A 22,185-nucleotide genomic window follows, 5' to 3' on the forward strand; every position below is an offset into this window, starting at 1 on the left:
TTGGAAATATTTTCTCCTGTTTTGTAGGTTGCCTTTTCGTTTATTGATTGTTACCTTTGCTCTGCAGAGGTAGTTTGACATAGTCTCCACTTGTTTATTTTTCTTTTGTTGCATTTTCTTTTGGTCTTAAATCCAAAAAAAAAAATCATCACTAAGACCAATGTCAAGGAGCTTATCATCTGTATCTTTTTTTCTAGAGGTTTTTAGGCCTTAGGTTCAAGTCCTTAATCCATTTTGAGTTGATTTTGTGTATGGTATAAGATACTGGGTCAGTTTCATTGTTTTGCATGTTTATGTCCAGTTTTCCTAGCACCATTCATTAAAGGGACTGTCTTTTTTTCATTGTATATTTCTGGCTTCTTTGTCATAAGTTAATTGACCACACACGTGTGGGTTTATTTCTGGGCTCTCTTTTCTGTTCCGTGGATCTGTGTGTCTGTTTTTATGCCAATAGCATACCCTTTTGATTACTATAGCTTTATAAGGTAATTTGAAATCTGGAAGTGTGCCGCTTTTAGCCTGTTCTTCTTTCAAGATTGCTTTGGCTGTTTGGAGTCTTTTGTGGTTCCATACAGATTTTAGGATTTTTTATTCTAGTTCTTTGAAAATGCTATTGGAATTTTTATAGAGATTGTATTAAATCTGTAGATTGCTTTGGGAAATATATATATTTTAACAATATTAATTACTCCAGTCCATGAGCACAGAATATCTTTTCATTTATTTGTATTGTCTTCAGTTTTTTTCATCCTTGTCTTATGGTTTCAGTTTACAGGTCTTTAGTCTTTTTGATTAAATTTATTTCTAAATGTCTTTTTTTTATGCATTTGTAAATGGAATTGTTTTCTTAATTTCTCTTTTAGCTTATTGTATAGAAGCAGATGATTTTTGTATATTGATTTTTTTATTCTACAACTCTACTGAACTTGTTTATTAGTTCAGTTTGTGGTGGAGTCTTTAGACTTTCTCTACATAATATATCACCCACACATAGAGACAGTTTCAACTTCTTCCTTTCCAGTTTTGATGCCTTTTTTTCTTACCTAATTGCTCTGGCTAGGATTTCTAATACTGTATTGAGTAAAATTGGCAAGAGTGAGCATCCTCATCTCTACATTTCTCCCCCTTTTATGTTTTTGATGTCATAATTTACTTATTTTTCTCTTGTATATTCCTGAGCAAATTATTGTACTTATTTTTTTACTTTTGTTTTTTAGCATTCATACTAGCTTTGCAAGTGATTGCATCTTTTTGACACTAGATTATTGTGAATTTTACAATATATTTATTTTTACCAGTGAGATTTATACTTTCTTATATTTTCCTGTGATTAGCTCCCTTTGGTTTCTTGTAAGACACTTCTAGTGGTGATGAATTCCATTAGCTTTTGCTTGTCTGTAAAACTTGTTATTTTTCCTTCAATTCTGAAGGACAGTTTTACTGAGTAGAATATGTTTGGTGGTTTGGTGGTAGTTTTTTTCTTTATATTATGGCACCTCTTCTGGCCTGCAGAGTTTCTGCTGAAAAGTATCCTTAGTGTCTTACGGAGGCTCCCTTGTACATAAGCTGTTGTTTTTCTCCACTGCTTTTAAGATTCTTTCTTTTTAAACATTTTTGACATTTAATTATAATGTGTTTTGATGTGGGTCTCTTGGGGTTCATGTTATTTGGAACTTTTTGGACTCCCTGGATCTGTATATCTGTTTCCTTTCCCAGGTTAGGGAAGTTTTTAGCCATTATTTTTTTCAAGTAAGTTTTCTTCTGCCCCTTTCTGTCATCTTCTGGGGCCCTTATTATGGGAATGCTGGTTTGCTTGATGTCCTGTTAGTCTGTTAAGCTATCTTTACTCCCCACCACCACCCTTTTTTTTGTTGCTTTGATTGGATTAGTTCTACTACTCAGTTTTTGAGTTCACTGATTCTATGTTCTACTTCATTTAATCTGTTGTGGAACCCCTCTGTTGTATTTTCAGTTACATTATTGTATTTTTCAGCTTTGTGACTTCCACTTGGTACTTTCATATATATTCTTTTGAAATTTTCAATTTTTTCACCCGTTGGTCTCCTGAGCTAGGTGAGCATATATGACTGTTGTTTTGAACTCTGTCAGGTGAATCGTTTATCTCCATTTCATTAAGGTTTTTTACTGAGGTTTTATCTTGTTCTCTTACTTGTAATATTCTTTTGTTTCTCTCTTTTCTTTGACTTTCTGTTGCAATGATTAGATTAAAAAATCATCTCTCTTAGTCTTGAGTGACACACCTTACTTAAGAGATGGACCTCATCATTTAACTCAGTTTTCAGGTTGTCTCTCATAACTTTTTTTAATTGTCCAAGCAGCCTGCTTTATTCTTAGTTGCTCCCAGTAGTTGAGGGTGTGCCAGGATCTGTCAGTATTGCAAAAGGGAGGATTTCAGTCGGCACCTAGATTCAGGCTGATTGGAAGCTAGACCTTCAGGCAGCAGCTTTTAAAGTATGCAAAATACCTCTTTCAGAGGAAGTTTTATGTCTGCTCATTCTGTGTTGTGCCCTAGGGTGATAGCCAGTTCACTTTTTTTTTTTGTTGTTGTTGTTATAATCCTGTTGAACCTGTGAATACAGGCTTTCTGGCTACTGTAGCCTGTTTGTCCAGGGGTGTGCCCTATGGGCAGCAGCCTGTGTGCCAGTCCGGTACACTAGCTTCTTTTTTTGGAGACACCAGAGACCTGGTATGGGGCAGAGGGAGAGTGCAAAGATGTCACCCACTGGCCTCCCCAGTCTCTGGAGAGAATTGGAGTCAGCTCTTAGATGTGTGTTTAATTAGAAGCCTATTCCTCAGGCCACAGCTATGAAGATAAGCTAATTGACTTCTTTCATAGAAAGACTGGGGGGGGGTTATTTCAGTCGGCTGACTCTGTCTTGTGCCCTCGACTGACTCTGTTTTGTGCCCTCGGCTGACTGTTTTGTGCCCTCGGGAAGATAGCCTGTTAACAACTGTTTCTGTTTGTTACAGTTTTATGGGATTGATGAATTTATGCCTTGCTGGCCACCAGAGCCAGGCAATCAAGGAGTATCTTCTGGGTAGCAGCTATAAAAGCTAGAGTACCAGATGTGTTGTAATTGCAGTTTAAGATCACCGATTCTAGAGTCCAGAATTTTCATCATCGTATGATTTTTTTTTTTTAACAGCTGAGATTAAATAAACAAATACCATTTTAACTTAATCACTCATTTTTAAAAATGCAGATCAGTTGTAGCAGTTGGTTTGAGGGAGTGAGGTCAACAACTCAGAAAATGATATGTATTGCCATTCCAGGTGATATTATCTGGAAAACTTTACTAGTATGTTTCCTACCTCATGAACTAGAGTATTTCATCTAGAAAGCAAATTAACTAGATGTTACAAGATATTACATACGGTATTTGAGTTACGGAGATCTGTAGTCTGTACATACATAAAGACTCCGAGAAAGCTACCCTGACATTACCTTGAGGAGATGGAGAGTCAAATGGGAAAGTTGATACTGAGGCAGAATAGTCAGGTATTTTTTATTTTTAGATGTTCTAAAGAAACCCTGTAACTATTCCAAGCTCTGAGAAACCTCTTTGTAGAAACTAACTTGGGGGTTATTTTCTAAGGCCTAGGGATGCACTGGGTGCAGAGGCCTTTCATTATGCATGGAGAGAGTTGAGAGTCTTTGAGGTTGCAAAGAGTTTAGAGTGGGCCAAACCTGGTCTAGGGGTAGGTGGAGAGACCAGTTCTTCCCAGGAATTAGACCAGTGAAACAAAGCTGGTAGGAATGTTGTGCTTAAACTCTGGTAGAGTAGATGGCAAGATGTTTTGCCTACTCATCTCAGGGTCACTGGGATCTATACCTTGTGATTGATTCTCAGTCAGCTGAAGGAGAGGCTAGAAACAAAATTCTGTGGTCAGTACAACAATAGCATGTGAGAGGAGTTTAAGTGAAAGTAAAATGAGAATTCACATACTGACGTAATAGAATTATTTTCACAATCCCCTTAAATCTCTTTATTGGTCATTCTGAAATTCCAGCCATACTTGAAAGGCTTTTTCAAAGGTAGCTTGGTAGTTCTTTAAAAAGTGCTAATTATTTCTGACGTTAGATCAAAGAGTAACGCATACAAGTTAATGGAGCCCTTCAGAAAAATAATACAATAATTTATTATTCTCCCTGAAAGCTTTGAACAGTTTGTGTTCAAAGATGTAGACTTGAAAGATAAGAAAATTTGAACTTTTCAATGAATGTTTGAAAATATCTTGTTTAGGGCGCCTGGGTGGCTCAGTTGGTTAAGCGACTGCCTTCGGCTCAGGTCATGATCCTGGAGTCCCGGGATCGAGTCCCGCATCGGGCTCCCTGCTCGGCGGGAGTCTGCTTCTCCCTCTGACCCTCCCCGCTCTCATGCTCTCTCTCTCTCATTCTCTCTCTTAAATAAATAAATAAATCTTTAAAAAAAAAGAAAATATCTTGTTTACTGCTATTTTGACAATATTGGTCAAAGTTGAATAAACATTTGACTTCTTTTTTTAGGATAAGGAATCATGCCTAATAAATAAGAAATTAAAGGCCTTGACCTCAAGAGCAGAGAGAAACATTAACTATATAAAACATAAGGCAGAGTGAAACTTCTGAAGTGAGAGAAACAGTGTTACACTGAGGTCATCAAAAGTATCCTCACAGCAGTGGCTCTTGACTGGGATTTTGATAGAGAAGTCCTGGAAGGACATTCCCGGAAGAGGAAGCAGCTTTTGCAAAGATACGGGGCACAGAAGAACTCAACCAGGGTGGGAAATATCAAGTAGTTTGCGGCTAGAATGTTGTAATGCTTAGAAAGAAATTATGTGAAATGAAGCTACGAAAATAGTTTGTGAAGTAAAATCATTGAGGAATCCTTTATATTTTAGAAGAATGATGAGTTGATTAAGTCACATACTTAGAGCAAACCTGAAACTAAATTTTTAAAAGACCATAAGGTGGGGTGATATTTGTTATTTAAAGAAGGTCTGAAAAGCCCATTTCTTTTCTGGGATTGAGTTTGAGTATTTGTGAGTATGAAGTAACTTCTGGGGAATGAGTGACCTAAGAGTTCATACAACTTAGGTTAATATTTGTTTAAGGAAAAGCTTCTATGAGGAAAATGTTTGAGAAAACTGCTCACTGATTTTTGAAATTTACCACTCATCCAGTTCATTTTTCATGAGAAAAAGGGGATCTTGTTAGGTGGCCAGTGGCAGAACTAGAAGTAGAAACCAAAAATAGTAATAGTACTAGATTAAAAGTCAACATTTGTTCCAGTGAATTTGAAATGATTTTATGATGTTCATAAAATGGTTGGAAATTTAAATAAAATGTGTTTAAGAGGGAACCTTAATGATTTTTTGAGACACAGAAAAGGTACTCCATTTTATTTCCTTGGATTAATAGAATTAAACCATTTCTTATTGTGCTTTCTCATGAATTTGCATTTTATTTACAGATACAAGCTCTATTTTCCCCTTAAAAACTGTATCGGGCCTTTTTTTTTTTTTTTTGAAGATTTTAGTTATTTGAGAGAGAGGGCAAGAGCATGAGCAGGGAGGGGAGGGAGTGAGGGAGAAGCAGACTCAGGCCTGATGTGGGGCCAATCCCAGGACCCTGAGATCACGACCTGAGTGGAAGGCAGATGATTAATCAACTGAGCCACCCAGGCACCCCTCTGTTGGGCCATTTTCATTTGGCATTTTATTGGAGGTTCTAGCCCAGGAAAATTAGGCAAAAAAAAAGAAAAGAATGTAGTAACTCAGTGGATTTGAATTGACATTTTTCCAAAGATCTACAAATGGCCAATAAGCAGATGAAAAGATGCTGAACATCATTGGTTATTAGAGAAATATAAAACTACAGTGGGATGCTACTGCACATCTCCTAGGATGGCTGTGATAAAAAAGACAATAGCAAGAATTGGCAAAGATATGGAGAAATTGGAACTCTCCCTTACATGTTGCTGGTGGTAATGTAAAATGGTACAGTTACTTTGGAAACCAGTTTGGCAGTTCCTCAAAAAGTGAAACAGTTAACCACAAGACCCAGTAATTCTACCCTTAGCTGTATACCAAGAGAATTAAACATATATATATTTACATAAACACTTGGATGTAAATGTTCATTAGCATCATTAATAGCATTATTCTTAATAGTCAAAAAGTGTAAAAACCCAAAATGTAGCATGTCCATAGTGTGGGATGTTTTCGAGTCTTTAAAAGGAATGAAGTACTGGTACGTGCTATAGCATGGATGAACTTTGAAGGCATTATACTAAATGAAAGAGAAACAAACACAAAAGTCCACATATTCTGTGATTCTTGATTAAATGTCCAGAATAGGGAAATCAAGAAGCAGAAAGTAGATTTTTAGTTGCCCGGAGCTGGAGGGAGGGGAGAATGGATAGGCATGGAGTTTTTTGGGGGGTGATGGAAATGTTCTAATATAAATGGTAGGGATGGCTGCACAACTGTAGACATATTAAAACTGTAGAATTGTATACTTTAAAAAAGTGAATTTTATGGTGTGCAAAGTATATAAATTTTTTCAAATTTTTATTTATTTACTTATTTCAGATTTTATTTATTTGACAGAGACAGCGAGAGAGGGAACACGAGCAGGGGGAGTGGGAGAGAGAGAAGCACGCTTCCCGCCAAGCAGGGAGCCCGATGTGGAACTCGATCCCAGGACCCTGGGACCATGACCTGAGCCGAAGGCAGATGCTTAATGACTGAGCCACCCAGGCATCCCTATAAATTTTTTTCTTTTATTTATTTTAGAGAGAGGGAGCGCATAGGTGGGAGGGGCAGAGGGAGTGGGAGAGAGAATCTCAAGCAGACTGCACTGAGCGGAGAGCCTGATGCAGGGCTCCATCTCAGGACCCTGAGATCATGACCTGAGCCAAAACCATGGAAGTTTAACTGACTGTACCACTCAGGTGCCCCAGAGTACATACATTTTTTTAAAAGTACAGTTATTCGGCATCCAGCCCAGAGACAGAAACCATATAGTAATTTGAACAGTGAAAATTTAATGTATAGAATTATTAATTATAACATGATTAAAGGAAAAGAATTGTAAAAAGTAAAGTAGTAAAGAGTAAAGAGAACTTTAATGAATACAGGAAGAGCACATTTCCAACCCCAGGGCTGAGTTAGAGTGCCCCAAGAAGAGGCTGCCCTCTTCCTGTGCCTGACAGCCCAGGCCTTGTTGGAGAGTGCAGTTGTTGCTCAGTGGATAGTGAAGTTGGTTTCTCAAAACCAGACTTACTGGAAATTCTCCCTGTGGAGTGCTGGTGGAGGCCAGCTACAGGAAGGTGCTGTACCTTGGAACTTGCTGCACCTGAGGGGAGTTAGGGAAAGCTACTCATGGGGAGATGCCTTGCAGGTGGCACCATGCTGGGAAGCTGCTGAACAAGAGTGCTGGGGTCAGTGTTGGTTTTGTGCACTGAAGGAGTTGGGTACTTAAGCTGCTCCCTGCTAGGAGCTCCCTACCTAGAGAAGCAGGTACTGCAGGAGCCTGGCTGGAGTGGTATACTGGAACCTGGAATGAAAAACCTTTTCTCCTCTAGTGTATCTCCAGTTCCCTGCACTGACAAAGCTCAACCTCACGCTAGGTGGCCACAGACCAGTATTTAAAGGGCCCAGCTCCATTTGCAGAGCCCCCTAATGCGTAGATTTGGAGATGGGAGGTAATTGATAGCCAGCTCAAGAACCTCTGACATACCCACCCTATGCCAATTTGGGATATATTCTGTTTTGCTGGGTTTAAAGAGAGTACCAGATATTCATCTCAAAAATAAAATTTTCAAGTATCTATCCTTGTGATACTTTTAGAGAACTTTGTTTTAAATTATTATATTATTACAAAAAGCAATGGTCATTCATGTATCATATGATCTCACTGATATGAGGAATTCTTAATCTCAGGAAACAAATTGAGGGTTGCTGGAGTGGTGGGGCGTGGGAGGGATGGGTTGGCTGGGTGATGGACATTGGGGAGGGTATGTGCTATGGTGAGTGCTGTGAATTGTGTAAGACTGATGAATCACAGACCTGTATCTCTAAAACAAATAATACATTATATGTTTAAAAAAAAGAAAGAAGATAGTAGGAAGGGAAAAATGAAGGGGGGGAATCATGAGAGACTATGGACTCTGAGAAACAAACAGGGTTCTGGAGGGGAGGAGTTGGGGGGATGGGTTAGCCTGGTGATGAGTATTAAAGAGGGCACATATTGAATGGAGCACTGGGTGTTACACGCAAACAATGAATTATGGAACACTACATCAAAAACTAATGATGTAATGTATAGTGATTAACATAAAAAAAGCAATGGTCATTAAAAAACATTGAACAGCATAGAAATGTTTAAAATGTAATAATTTCCATCTTATTCCTCAGTCCTTTAATATCTGTATCATTTATGTCTCCTAAAGAAAAGATTATCGTTAACAATTGGTGTATATATTTTTTTCCTAAGTACGTATATAAGAATATATGCGGGCGGCGTATATATACGTATGTATGTTTTTCTCTTAGCGATAGAGATTTCATAAATACTCTTTTAGGTTTTTGTTCGGATATAATCCTTACTTATTTGCCAAGCACTTGTGTAAGCTGGGTAAGTCACATAACCATTCTATTTGAGTTTTTAAACTTTTGAAATGAAAGGACTTTTCCTTGAAGGGAAATTTAAGATCTGCAGTGGATATGGTTTGATAATAGTAGTAAGGGAGGGAGAACCAGTTTGGTAACCAGTAATCAGTTTTTAGTATAGGCTAGATGTTCGTATTTTTCCATGTGTTTTGCAATTTAAGTGTTTCTTATTGTGTTAAAAATTTACAAATGTTTATATGTATTGCTGGTTTATACATACTATTTAAATTTCAGGGATGCCTGGGTGGCTCATTCGGTTAAGCATCTGCCTTCGGCTCAAGTCATGATCCCAGGGTTCTGGGATCGAGTCCTGCATCCGGCTCCTTGCTCAGCAGGGAGCCTGCTTCTCCCTCTGCCTGCAGCTCTCCCTGCTTGTGTGCCCTCTCTCTCTCTCTGACAAATAAATAAAATCTTAAAAAAATAATAAATTTCAATGAAATTTGAATTACAGAATTTTTTTTGTTTTTTCTTTAGAAAAATCCTGCAAAAATGTCTCTGTACCCATCTCTTGAAGACCTGAAGGTAGACAAAGTTATTCAGGTATGTTCAAGTTGTTTATGTACTTTTCTTTAATATATACAGTGTCATAGATTCTACTTGTAGGTGAAGTGAAACAACTTAAATAGCAGATGTACTCATTTTTACACTTAAACATTTTTCAGTTTATTGATTGCAGACTAAAAAGTTACAGAAAAGCTACCAATTCTTTTTCATTTCACTGTGAGATAATGGACATAGGATATTATTTCTTTAAAACTGTACTTAAACTCTTTCAAGATAGCTTGATGATTTTAAGACTAAAATTTAAATTAAATACCATATACTTAAGTTGGTAAGATGCACTTCGACTCTCTAGATGGTGATAGTTTTGTTTAAAATCAGTACGTTCTTTGGATCTTCAGATAGGACTGATCTTTAGAAATAGTTCTTTGTCTTTACTTTGAAGTTAAAAATTACAGAAATGGTGAATGCTATTTAAAGTAGTGTAAGAGCACAATGAAAGAGAAGTCATTTATTTCCTTTTAGATATAAGTGGCAGAGATTTCATGTACTGATCCTCTAAATGTCTAAATGTTAGATATTATAGTATTTCTAATTTTATGAAGTCAAAAACTTTTTGTAGTCCTTCAAGTAAGTATTAGCTTTGAAGATAGATGCCTCTGCTTAAGAAAGTTTGGGAATAGGGGTTAAATCTTGCTGTTTTGTAAGTTTTTATTCTGTTTGGCTGGGGATAATTTGTAGTACTTCAAAGCTTCTTACCCTGAGAATCCTTTTACTTGGGGTCTTGACCCCAGTTTACTCTAATATTTACTTCTTAATAATTATTTAATGGGCAGAAAAATTTATTACAAACTTGTGATAAGTCTTAAGCAACATCTAGTATAAAAGTGTCTTTTAGGCAAAATGTTGGCCTTTCTAGGGTGAAAACCCCTAACAGTAATAGTGGCATTTTTATGGCTGGAATTGTTACCTGTAGCAGTGATTGGGTAAATATGGTGGGAGATCATGAACACATATTTTCCATCATAAATCCACTGAGGATATTAAAATGTGGTTTGTAAAATTTCTGAAATCTGTTCAGCTGCTAAATAGAGGCTTTGATGATGATTCAGTGTTAAGAGGTTTGTTTAGTTACCTTAAATGCTCTATTTCTTTGTTCGGTATTTTGTCAGTATTTATCTCATGGGGTTTTTATTTCTGCAAAGTTCATCTGAGCAAGCATACTTTGTTTTTAAAAAGCGTTTATCTGTAATATGTAGCCTTCAATAAAACAGGCCATTAATATGACATCAGAGCAGTAAATGATAAGGATTTGCAGATGGATGTGAAAGAATGACTAATCTCTTTTCATTCTTTTTTGTTAGTTTTTATAGAATTGAACTGTTAAGCATCTGCCTTCGGCTCAGGTCATGATCTCAGGGTCCTGGGATTGAGCCCCATATCAGGCTCCCTGTTGAGCAAGGAGTCTGCTTCTCACTCTCCCTCTGCCCCTCCCCCCACTCGTGCTCGCTCGTGCGTGCGCTCTCTCCCTCTCTCTCAAGTAAATAAAATCTTTAAAAAAAAAGCATTGAACTCTAACCGTGGTTGACTTTGAGCAGAGGTTTTTGGTTTTGAAACAGAAAAAGGAAAGTTGATATTGACAGATGTTTGATTGGAAAATGGGTCTACAACCACATCACACCGACCTCTTTAAGGAGAAGCAAATTATATGGGTATTTCCATTAGAAGACCTTTTATGTTCTGAGCAGGAAGTTAGCTGCCTAGACATGTAACCATGAGTAAGGAGGAGGAAACATGAGTTTTTATTCTTTCTGTATTTGAAAATATTCCTGCCTTAGCCACTATAGTCTTGGGCTGGTTTTTCTTGTTGTTGTTTCCTTTTCTCTGATAGAGGTACTTAGGTTTATTTTTGTTCTTGAGATGTCCCTGCATAGGTAGCATTTATTTTCTAATCATCTGACCTTGTTACACCACAGTAAAACTAAATTGCAGCAGTGAACTGGCAGTTGATATTTTGTAAACTATTTTACAAAACCCATTAGACTGTTGCTTTTAGCATCATAAAATCCCTGAATCTCTGTCCATTATGAATCCTTAACAGGAGTCTGTTGTTACACCTATATAAAGTAAGTTTTTAAGAAATAGTGATGTAACAGAGACCCAGTGCTTACCACAGTGAGCATGGCTCCACACTCATGCTCTAGCGGTAACTGTGGTGCTCCTTGGGGGACCTCATTCCCCCCCCTTTTTTTAATAGTTTGAGATTTCACATAAGTCTGAAATAATTTGCCTCATTTAATGACATACAGTCTTTAAGCCCTTGATGTACCATCTTTCTTCTGTTTTATTTTTACTACAGATTACATAATAAATACATAACTATTAGATCTCTCTATATAATGTATTCCTTGGATAAGAATAAAAGCAATGAGTAAAAGAACAGAAAATAATAACCAATGTAAAAAGGAACAATTTTATTTTATTATTATTTTTTATTTTAGAGAGGAGAGTGACCAGGGGAGAGGGAGAGAGAATCTTAAGCAGACTACACACTGAGCGCAGAGCCCGACTTGGGGCTCCATCTCATGACCCTGAGGTCATGCACAACCTGAGATGAAACCAAGTCAGGCACTTAACTGACTGCGTCACCCAGGTGTCCCAGTACATTCTATTTTTAAAGCAGTTTTAGATTCACAGCAAAATTGAATGGAAGGTACAAATTCCATCTTAATTGCCCCTCCCCCAACACATACACGTAGCACATCCTCCCCCAGTATTAATATTCTCACCTAAGTGGTACATTTGTTACAACTGATGAACATACTGTAACTTGTTATTACCACTCAAAGTCCATAGTTTACATTAGGGTTCACACTTGGTGTTGTTTTGACAAATGTGTAATGACATATAGGCACCATTGTAGTATTGTATAGAATCTATAATCATATAGAAGTCTGTATTACAGAACACTGCCCTAAAAATTCTTGTCTATTCTTCCCTCCTTCCCCACTCATCTCTGGCAACTGCTGATCTTTTTACTGTCTCTGTAGTTTGCCTTTTCCAAAATGTCAGACAGTTGGAATCCTACTGTATCCAGGCTTTTCAGATTGGTTTGTTTCACTTAATAATAATACGCATTGAAGTTTCCTCCATGTCTTTTCGTGGCTTGGAAGTTCATTTCCTTTGAGTGAACAGTGTTGTTGTTTTTTTTTTTTCCTTAGAGATTATCCAAGAAGTAATCCACTGGCTCCTAGCTCCTTTTAGCTGATAGCTGGTGAAAGAACTTTGAAAATTCAATATACTTTGAGTTTGTGGACTGTTATTTAAAATTATAGAGATTTTCATTGCATTTTATTTCAGTTTAGAATGTGACAAATTATAAAACAATAAATACTAAAGTACAAGCATATCAGAACATTTACAATCCAAATGAGTGAAGTAGGCTCCAGTGCTTTTAGAGGCTATACTTATTTAAATTAAGCATCCATCACTCCAAGCATCTTTGGGACTACTCTTGTCATTCATTTCAGGGCCAGGTTAAGGTATAGGTATAAACTTTATTATGTAATCCACATATTTCCAGTTAAATAAAAAGTGATATTAGAGATTGGCCATACAACCAATCTTGTCTCTAAATGATACATGGCTGTTTTAGAAAGTCAGATCTATCTGTATAAGAAAAAGGATTTCGTCTTGGAATACTTAATGTGTCATGGGCTATGAAGGCAGCCTGAGAAGAGTTCCTGGCACACTTGAACATGAGTAGCATTTTGATAAAGAGATACATTGCAAAACGATTTTGACAAGTTTGTTTAAAAGTTACTATTACATTATTTTAATCATCTTTTATGGCAGTGATATTTTGTAGTTTTTTTTTGTAATTAATATAGTGTTATCACTTTTTTATAGTTGCTAAAATGAAGATTATTTCAGTAGGATATGCCAGAATGGCAAAATATTAGCAACTTAGTATTTAAATTTTTAGGGTTTTTTTGATATGTGACTTGTATGAATATGGTGAGCTTTTTCCTTATGCAAATAAAATATCATTAGGCTAGTTAGTAAAAAAAAAGAAAGAATGAAAATGTAAAATGTGTAGCCATGCATTTTATAATGCATTTTGAAAATACTGATTTATTAATTTGCAACAGCACTGTGAAATATTGGCCATATGGTAGTCAAATTTTATATCCATAGTGTTAAAATATTTAGAATATGAAATGTGTTTTAGATTTGGAGATTTTCTTTGAAAAACATGTTGAAGTGTTTAAAATTAAACTATTTAAATTTTTTTAAAAAGATTTTATTTCTTTTAGAGAAAGAACGAGTGCAAGCAGTGGGGGAAGAAGCAGAGGAAGAGGGAGAAAGAGAACCTCAAGCAGACTCTGCCCTGAGCCTGGAGCAGATGCAGGGCTTGATCTCAGACCCTGAGATATGATACCTGAGCTGAAATCAGGAGTCAGATGCTCAACCAACTGAGCCACCCAGGCACCCAAAATTAAACTTTATTGAATAAGATTTCAGTGTTTTAGTTCCTTTTTGGAAGTACTAAATTTAACTTGTAAATTATATAAGAATTTTAAGTAAGGGTATATATAGCATTGTTAGAATTTTCTTCTTTTCTTTTTCAGGCTCAAACTGCCTTTTCTGCAAACCCTGCCAACCCAGCAATTTTGTCTGAAGCTTCTGCGCCCATCTCTCAAGATGGAAGTAGGTTTATACTTTGGGTTCATTCTTCTTGAACTGAAATATGTTTAAGTCTTCTTTTACTGAAATAGGGAATCCAAGATTTTTTTAATCTGCAGTGTAAAATATGTTGTTAAAGTTCTAGTCATAGTAAGAAAAAATGTTTACTTCAAAAAAAACCCTTTAATCAAGAAAGTGAACTATGAATATGAAGATAGGTTTTATAACTTAGTCAAAATTAAGTGAATTAAGTTAAATCTCAACCCTCATAAATCCCTAACTTATGACTGATTGATTTATGAAGAAAATGTGTATGTGAACTGTGCCGCATGCTACTGCTCTTGAACTTCTGAACTGTCCTCCATCTTTGTGGGGTGAGGGTGGGGTTTGAAATTTCCAACCACCTCCTTTTGGGGGAACTTCCCAAATTCTGAAATCTTTATTAGGTCTCCATATACTTCTCTTTGGTTCCTTTTCCTTCTAAGTTTATAGGGATTTAGGACAGTGCCTCTAAATAATATGACTTAAGATAAAAAGAGTATTAAGTAGGTTTTTGTAGCCAGACATAACTATTGGTAACATTCTTTTAGAAAATTCATTTGAAGTCACAAATCATATAAAAAAGAACATTTGGAAATAGTACCTAACTCTGCTACTAAGTTAAGTACTGTTAATATTTAAATATATTGTTTCTAAGATTTCATTGGAAGGTGGTTTAACTTTTTTTTTAAATGGTAAGATACTAAATACACTTTTATAAGCTTTGATTTTTTTTTTATTGTAGTTCAGAAGAATCATTTCATAGCAGTGTTTATTAAATGAGTTGTAAAGTAGCTGGTTTGACAATAAACATTTTAGTTCTGAGGTGGAGAATCAATGGTATGCTTATGAAATTCCTAATCAAATAGGTTTATTTTAAGAAAAAAGAAAGGCAAGATAGTTTATTTGGAAAAATTATTTCTAGACTGTTTAAACTTTTTCTATATTTCCCATTTCTAATTATCATTATAGAGATGAGATGATTTTCCAAATTGCTAATTTAGATTCATTCTAGATTTTATAAAATACACCTAATTTTTTTAACACAAGTAGAAGCCCATAATAACAGCAGTTTTCATTTTAAATATTCTAATTTTTTTTATTCATTCATTCATGTTAGATCTCTATCCTAAATTGTATCCGGAGCTCTCCCAGTACATGGGCCTGAGTTTAAATGAAGAAGAAATCCGTGCAAATATGGCCTTGGTCCCTGGAGCATCAGTTCAGGGGGTACGTATACTGTACTTAATTTTGAATTGAATAAAATCATATTTTAGACATAGACAAAAGCTCTCCTCTTCATGGCCAACTCACAGATTTATAACTTTAGTGTTGACCTCTCTTCTCTAATTTTAGACTGACTTCTGGATATCACTTCTTAAATGATCTAGCCTTTTACTGCTTGTCTAATTTATTAGGAGTTAAAGATCCAGATGCCTTTGACTAGTTTATTCTCCTTAGTCTTCTGTATTTAGTCATTACTAAGACCCAGTGATTCTGTCCTCCCCATGTTTCTTGTATTCACTTTATCCATTCCAGTCCTACTATAACCCTTTTCAGGGTTTCTGTACTTCCAGCCTAGATTATCACAGTCATCTCTTAAATTTTCTCTAGTAACTTCTTGTATCAAACAGTACTAAGCTGCTGCTAGGTTAATCTTTCTGAAGTACAGGTCTCTCATTTCTTTCGGTCATAATCTTTTAACATTCGGAAGTCTAAAGCTTCCTATAAAAGACCCCAAATTCTAGGCTTTCAAATATAATGTGTCTCGTAGCCTCTTATTAAGGTCCTTGCTGCAAGGCCATAGCACTTTACAGTACTTATAATTACGGTTAAATTATGAAGGACAGGGTCGATAGCTATCTTGTTGCCATAACCCCAGTGCTTAATACAGTACCTGGCATTTATTTATCAAATATTTATTGAAAACAGGGCCCATTTGGTTAGACTGCTATGTCAACAGAAAGAAGGAATTAGGCAGAAAGGTTGAAGAATTGAAAAACGCAGGCATGGAACAGATGTAATTGCAGAAGGTTGCTGCTCCTTCTAGGACTGGAGTGACACAGGAAGAGTTGGAGTTTTCAGAACCTAGAAGCTTGGGGGAAGGGTCCCTTGGAACTGGGCCTCAACACACCTTGGAGGAGCAGACACTGCTGTCAGTACTAACACGTCTGAGAGGTTGCAAGCAAGGCTGATTCTGGGAGGGTGGCAGTAAAAGCTGGAGAATGGAATCAACTGCTTCCACCAGGGTTAAGGGCGAGGCCCAGGCAGAGCTGATAGCTGGAAACAAAGAGGAAGGAATAAGGCGTTTGTCCTCCTCCGGCCTTCCAGCCTCCTGTGGTGGATGCTAACCAGAAATCTGCTGACAGAGGAATATGTAATTTGCACAGTTCAAGCTCCATCATCGCCACGTATAGTCTAGGTGGGTTTGGAGCTGACAAACAGTAGCTTAATACCCATTAATGCCTACTCCTTTGAAAACTCTTGTATATCCACACAGTTTTTAACTTCGAATGACAGCAATAAGTGCATAGTTTCCCTTTAAAAGATGCAGTTCTTGGTAAAATTGAGGTTCAGCCCACTTTCTGTTAAGGGGGACTCTATGGTAAGCACTTTAAGATTTGCTGGCCACACATGGTTTCTGTCGCGTATTATTCTTGTTTTTTTTGGTTTGCTAACCTTTTAGAAATACAAAAGTAATTTTTAATCCAGGGTGTACAAAACCAAGCAAATTACCTCTGATATAATGAGGTACTCCTACCCTTACCCCAAGATGGGGCAGTGCCAGTTATCATAGCCATCTCTGGGTAGCGGCCTGTGGTATCAGTTACTGTGCAATATTAATTAGCCCTTAGTATTCACATTCTCAGCTGAATATTTTTTTTTTAAAGATTTTATTTATTTGAGAGAGAGAAAGAATGAGAGAGAGCACGAGAGGGAAGAGGGTCAGAGGGAGAAGCAGACTCCCTGCTGAGCAGGGAGCCCGATGTGGGACTCGATCCCGGGACTCCAGGATCATGACCTGAGCCAAAGGCAGTCGCTTAACCAACTGAGCCACCCAGGCGCCCTCAGCTGAATATTTTTGATGTAAAGACAAAAGTATAAAGTTCATTGCTATAAAAAATTCATGTTGGGGCGCCTGGGTGGCTCAGTCGTTAAGGGTCTGCCTTTGGCTCTGGTCAAAATCCCAGGGTCCTGGGATGGAGCTCCTCATCGGGCTTGCTGCTCTGTGGGAAGCCTGCTTCTCCCTCCCCCACTCCTCCTGTTTGTGTTCCCTCTCTCGTTGTGTCTCTCAGATAAATAAAATCTTAAAAAAAAAAAAATCACGTATTTAAGGTATGGAGGAACAAAAGGATTGTTATATTTACGGAAAATTTACAGGTAAATCAAAGAAGGTAGTCATGGCTACTGCGATTCTTATTTTGGTGACTGATCATGAAGCTGTAGTTAGTATTATGACTCCCTTTGTCTACTACACATTCTATACCCCGTTTGCCCTTGAGTTGGTCTTTTCTTAATATCTACTGGAGTGACCTAAACCATTTTGAAGTGTCAGAATCTCCTTAAGAATCTTGCTTTTTCTTTCATTTTTATTTTGTTGCTGGAGATTTTTATTAACTATTTCCATCTAGTGAATTTTCATTTTGCATACCGTATTTTTCTTCGTTAGATGTTCCATCTGGCTTTAAGTCCTTGAGCATACTGAGCAAATTTATAGTAGCTATTTTAAAATCCCAGTTTGCTAATATTCTGATCTATTATTTCTGAATATCTATTAACTGATTTTTCTCCTGATTATAGATTACGTTTTCCTGCTTGTTCACATCCCACCTATTTTTTTTTTTTTAAATCAGAACAAGACATTGTGAATTTTACATTTTTAGGTGCTGGATTATGTCTGTCTTCTTTAAAAAGTGTCAGCCCTTGTTCTGGCAGGCAATTAAGTTACATATGCATCAGCTTGGTCCTTCTGAGGCTTGATTTTACACGTTGTTAGGGTAGGTCTGAAGCAGCCTTTATTGTAGGGTTATCGTAGCCCCATTACTCATGATGTATGTCCCCTCGGGTTCTCTGCTGAAGGCCCTGGGTGAGCACACCACTTTTGCTGGTAGGACCTGGGATGTCTCCCAACCCTGTGTGATCTGCAGGAAGGCTCAGCTTACAGCTTCCTTCATGTACTTTGCCTGGCCTCTGGAGCTTTACCTCACAGATACTGAGATTAGTATTTAGCAAACGGTTCAAGGAGACCTGTATATAGATTTCTGGAGCTTTTTCTCTGTGTAGCTCCGTCCTCTTTGTGACTCAGCCCTGAAAATTCTTGCTGTTTTACTAGCTGCTTCAGCTTTCCTGATTTTTGTCTCCTTAACTTACAAGAGCACAGTGCTTTGCTTGGGATTTGTACTTCTGCGTAGTAGATAGTAGTCTGGGTAGAAAGCCAGGTGACGAAGGAGCTCACCTCACATTGTTTCCTTTCTGTCAGGGATTGCCGCCCTACATTGCCTAATGCCCAGTGTTCAAAAATTGTTGCCTCCTATTTTTCCTAATTTTTAGTTATTTATGGCAGGAGGGTAAGCCTGGCTCCATTTGACTACAAGCAGAAGTCTTTTTGTTTGTTTGTTTTTTTATTAATTTTACTACTGGACATGGAGGACCTAAAAGGCACCTCAGAGGACCTCTTGGATTCCAAACATAGTCTAGACGCCATTATCTAGCAGCAACCCAATTTCTTCTCGGTAACTAGGATTAATCACACTAGCCACTTCTGTAATCTCTTCTTGCTTTTGTTTCAGCGGCATATGAAGTCCGAAACTGCAGTCAGGTGGTGATCTGATTCGGGGGAACATTGTTGTGTTCCCCAGTGGAGGCATTCCTCCCTCCTAAATAAGACCTTCACACCGTTGAGCTCAAGATGTGGGAACAGGATACAAAAGTTCTGTGTGTGTTTAGATATAACAGTGAGAGGAACCATTCCCATGGCCACACCTTGGTTTCCAGACCTTTTATTTGGGCCTTGGAAGAAACCGCATCATGTATTTCGTTGCTCATTCAAAGCATATATTGTATCCTTTAAGGTAGAACACCTTTCAGTGTGTTGTCTCCCACTGGCATCTTAAATGAGTAGAGATGAGAATCAGTAGCTTAAGAACCCACACATTCCAGGCACTGTGCCAGGTGCAGTAGATACAATAGTGAACCACAGCAATGCCCCCTTCCCCATGACACAGACTAGTGAAGCTCACATTGTAGACAAATAAACCAGTGCTTATGACATGAGCCAAATGGAAGAAGAGTAAGTGAATAAAGTGCTAGGGCTGTATTTTGATAGAGTGGGCATATATATTCTGAGGGGTTGACATATGAGTAGAGAACTAAGTGAAATGAGGGTAAGGCATGTGAATACCCAGTGGGAGAACAGTCCATACAGTATAGACAGAACTTGAAGGTTTTCAGGCAGAAATGAACTTAGTGGACTTGAGAGACAAGACTTGTGTGATGAGCAGAGGAAGCAAGGCAGGACAGGGCAGCAGATGGCTTTGGATGGAGGGGTGGTGGGGACCAGGTGCTCTGTGGCCTTGTAAACCATGGTGTAAGGGCTTGGGATCAGAGTTGTGGGAGTGGTCTAATAGGATTTCTTTTCCCTTTTTTTTTTTTTTAAAGATTTCTGTGCTTGCTCTGTAGAGAATCAGGAAGGTGATCTAGAAGGTTATTATAGTAGCCCTTGCCAGAAATGGTTGCTTACTTACAATGGGGGAAGGGGACAGTGGTCAATGTGGTGTTGGTCATAATAAGTAAGAACACCTAGTAAGTCAAGTACTTAAAAATATTGCTGGAAAAAATATTTTCCAAAAGTAAAACTCACTCCAAAGCGCCCTCAACCCTTTGTTCTGTATTCCAGCTAAACTAAGTAATTTATTTGCTTAAGTTTTTTGTTTTATCCCATTACCTGATTTTCCTGTGTCTCTTATAGCTGTAGTCATTTCTCTTTTGAACCTTTGTAATCTCACAAGTAATATTTTCTGGCACTGCATTCTGATTTCTAGTGTAATTGTGTGTGTACATTACTCTTGTTAGACTATCAGCTTTAGAATATGCTATCATAATTACCATGAATTCTGAACAAAAAATTGGCCATCTGTGGTGATTTTGTAGTTGAGATTCCTCTTTCCCTATTGTTGCTGCTCTGAGTTCTTAGCAGCATCACAGTTGTTAGGTAGGTCAGAGGGTTTTTTTGACAGATTGCAAAGAAGCAGTCTTTGATTAACCTCACTGTCTTTGGTTGAGAAAAGGATTCACTTAAAATAAGAAACCAGTTTTGGTGAAGAAAACTTGAGAAAATTGAAAAACTAGGAACACGGTACCTGCCAAGCTTCCCTTGTATAGCTGTTCTTGGTCAGTCTGGTTTGTGCATATACAGTTGGTTAATGCATAAATGTTCATTATAGAGAATGAGAAATATATTATCCTGTCTTGTGTGTGTGCCAGCTCTCATGTAAACATGCAGTTTTAATTCTCACAGTGGCACTGTGAGGTAAGAAGGTGCCCCCTCTTATAGAAACGCTGAAAGGGTCAGCAGATGGCTAATAAAGATCAGATCACATATAAAAGAACCCTCTGGAAAATGTGTGAGTTTCAGAAGTATGATATGACCTTTAAGCTTGAGGATAATACATTTGAGTGGAGACAAGCCAAAGTATACATGAAACAAATACCAGTGAATTCAGAAGGTAAGTCATTAACTCTATTGGAGGTGATAAATTTCCTTAATAATTGGTAAATAAAAACTAGGGTCCTTTTGCATAAATCAAACTTTATCTAAGGAAACAGTATGCAAATTACTTTTTGGGAAACCACAACTGAGTATATTCAAGTTAATTATAATTTTTTTTTTCATGGAGAATGTTTCTAAGTATTGACACATCGTGTGTGTTTTTATTAGCAGTTGGTAACAAGACCTTCCAGTATGAACTATATGGTGGCACCTGTAACTGGTAATGATGTTGGAATTCGTAGAGCAGAAATTAAGCAAGGGATTCGTGAAGTCATTTTGTGTAAGGATCAAGATGGAAAAATTGGGCTCAGGCTTAAATCAATAGATAATGTAAGTATTTTTAATTCTATTTCAGTTTGTCCAAATAGCTTGAGATATTAAGTGATCACTATTAGAATAATTTACAGTGTTTTAATTAATTATAAGATTGCATTTATAATCAAAATCATTTTAAATCTGCTAACTTAAATTTTTCCACTTGGAGATGCCTTATTCTGAAGAGGCAGAGTTGGTACTTCATTACCTTAAATGAATTTTTTTTTGAGTCTTCTTTCTGGAATAAAGTTCACTGGTCTTCATATATTATAACATAGTTTATACAAATAAAATGATGGCATTCAAATAGGGCATCATATGTGATGTTAAGAGACTGACCAGTGAGAATTGGTGGCCTTTGTGGTGTGTATTTTTAAATTAAATAATGATCATTTAACTTGTGAAGTGGGTTTGCAGGTTTATTATTTCCACCCTTCATTTTGAATTTAATAAGTCATTTTTTGAGTAAAAGTGATTTTCTAATTAGGGCAGCCATTCCTTTACCTTTATAATTACTGGAAATTAAACAGTGTTACTCTCTGAGGAGGTATTTAGGATTGTTAAAGACATGCTGAGTCTTTATCCTGATATGTGGTTTTAGGCATTACTTCTTGGATTCCTTATTATAAGTCTTAAGTCTTGTTAGTTCAGTGTGTCCAACTTTTTCACAAAGAAAATGATAATGAGTGTCCCACACTGTGGTAAATGGCTAGGTCTGATCTTGGCAGGAAGCCCCAACCCTGGCTGCCTACCCAGAGGGCTGAGGGCATCAATGACTGTACACACATAAACTTATTCGGGACATATCAGCATGCTTCTTCCGGAAGCCCTGACTTCTCTGCTCTCCCTTCCTTTTGAATAGTACACGCTACCCATCTGCCAGGATTTCTTCTCTGCTCCTTCCTCTCTCAAAAGAGAAGACACTCTTCATAGGCCCCTATCTCCAATGCAGTTATCCCTGCAGTGATTTCTCCATTTGGCCAAAACTCATTGCTCTGACCATTTTACAGGGTGCCATCTAGTTTCCAGTATTGCCCTAAAGTAAACTGTAAGACACAGGACAGAAGTTATGTCTGACCCAGCCTAAGAGGATAGAAGGGGTCCAACTTTGTAGATGCTTTCATATATTTTTTTGATGCTTTCATATTTTATCAACTTTACTCTTCTTTTATACTTGTTTACATTTTCTCCAACATCTG

The 22,185-nt window shown here is 37.2% G+C and overlaps 2 protein-coding genes across 4 annotated transcripts in view; one reads left to right on the forward strand and one right to left on the reverse strand.

Moving 5' to 3' along the window:
• Positions 1–22,185, forward strand: part of LOC113932733 (syndecan binding protein) — a 35,862-nt gene that overhangs the window by 8,855 nt on the left and 4,822 nt on the right. The window contains exons 2-5 of one of the 2 annotated variants that reach the window (XM_027612083.2): positions 9,151–9,216; positions 13,809–13,887; positions 15,023–15,132; positions 20,843–21,001. In XM_027612083.2, the coding sequence (XP_027467884.1) occupies positions 9,166–9,216; positions 13,809–13,887; positions 15,023–15,132; positions 20,843–21,001 (399 nt within the window). In that variant the 5' untranslated portion in view covers positions 9,151–9,165. Of the gene's footprint in view, positions 1–9,150; positions 9,217–13,808; positions 13,888–15,022; positions 15,133–20,839; positions 21,002–22,185 lie in introns of both variants that reach the window. The other variant, XM_027612075.2, reaches the window with a different exon arrangement.
• Positions 11,759–22,185, reverse strand: part of NSMAF (neutral sphingomyelinase activation associated factor) — a 72,006-nt gene continuing 61,579 nt past the window's right edge. Inside the window, exon 32 of one of the 2 annotated variants that reach the window (XM_027612051.2) lies at positions 11,759–12,448. In XM_027612051.2, coding sequence (XP_027467852.1) covers positions 12,438–12,448 — 11 coding nt within the window. In that variant the 3' untranslated portion in view covers positions 11,759–12,437. Of the gene's footprint in view, positions 12,461–22,185 lie in introns of both variants that reach the window. The other variant, XM_027612043.2, reaches the window with a different exon arrangement.

The sequence above is a fragment of the Zalophus californianus genome, chromosome 4 (genome assembly GCF_009762305.2).
Source record: "Zalophus californianus isolate mZalCal1 chromosome 4, mZalCal1.pri.v2, whole genome shotgun sequence".
NCBI classification, from domain to species: Eukaryota; Metazoa; Chordata; class Mammalia; order Carnivora; family Otariidae; genus Zalophus; species Zalophus californianus.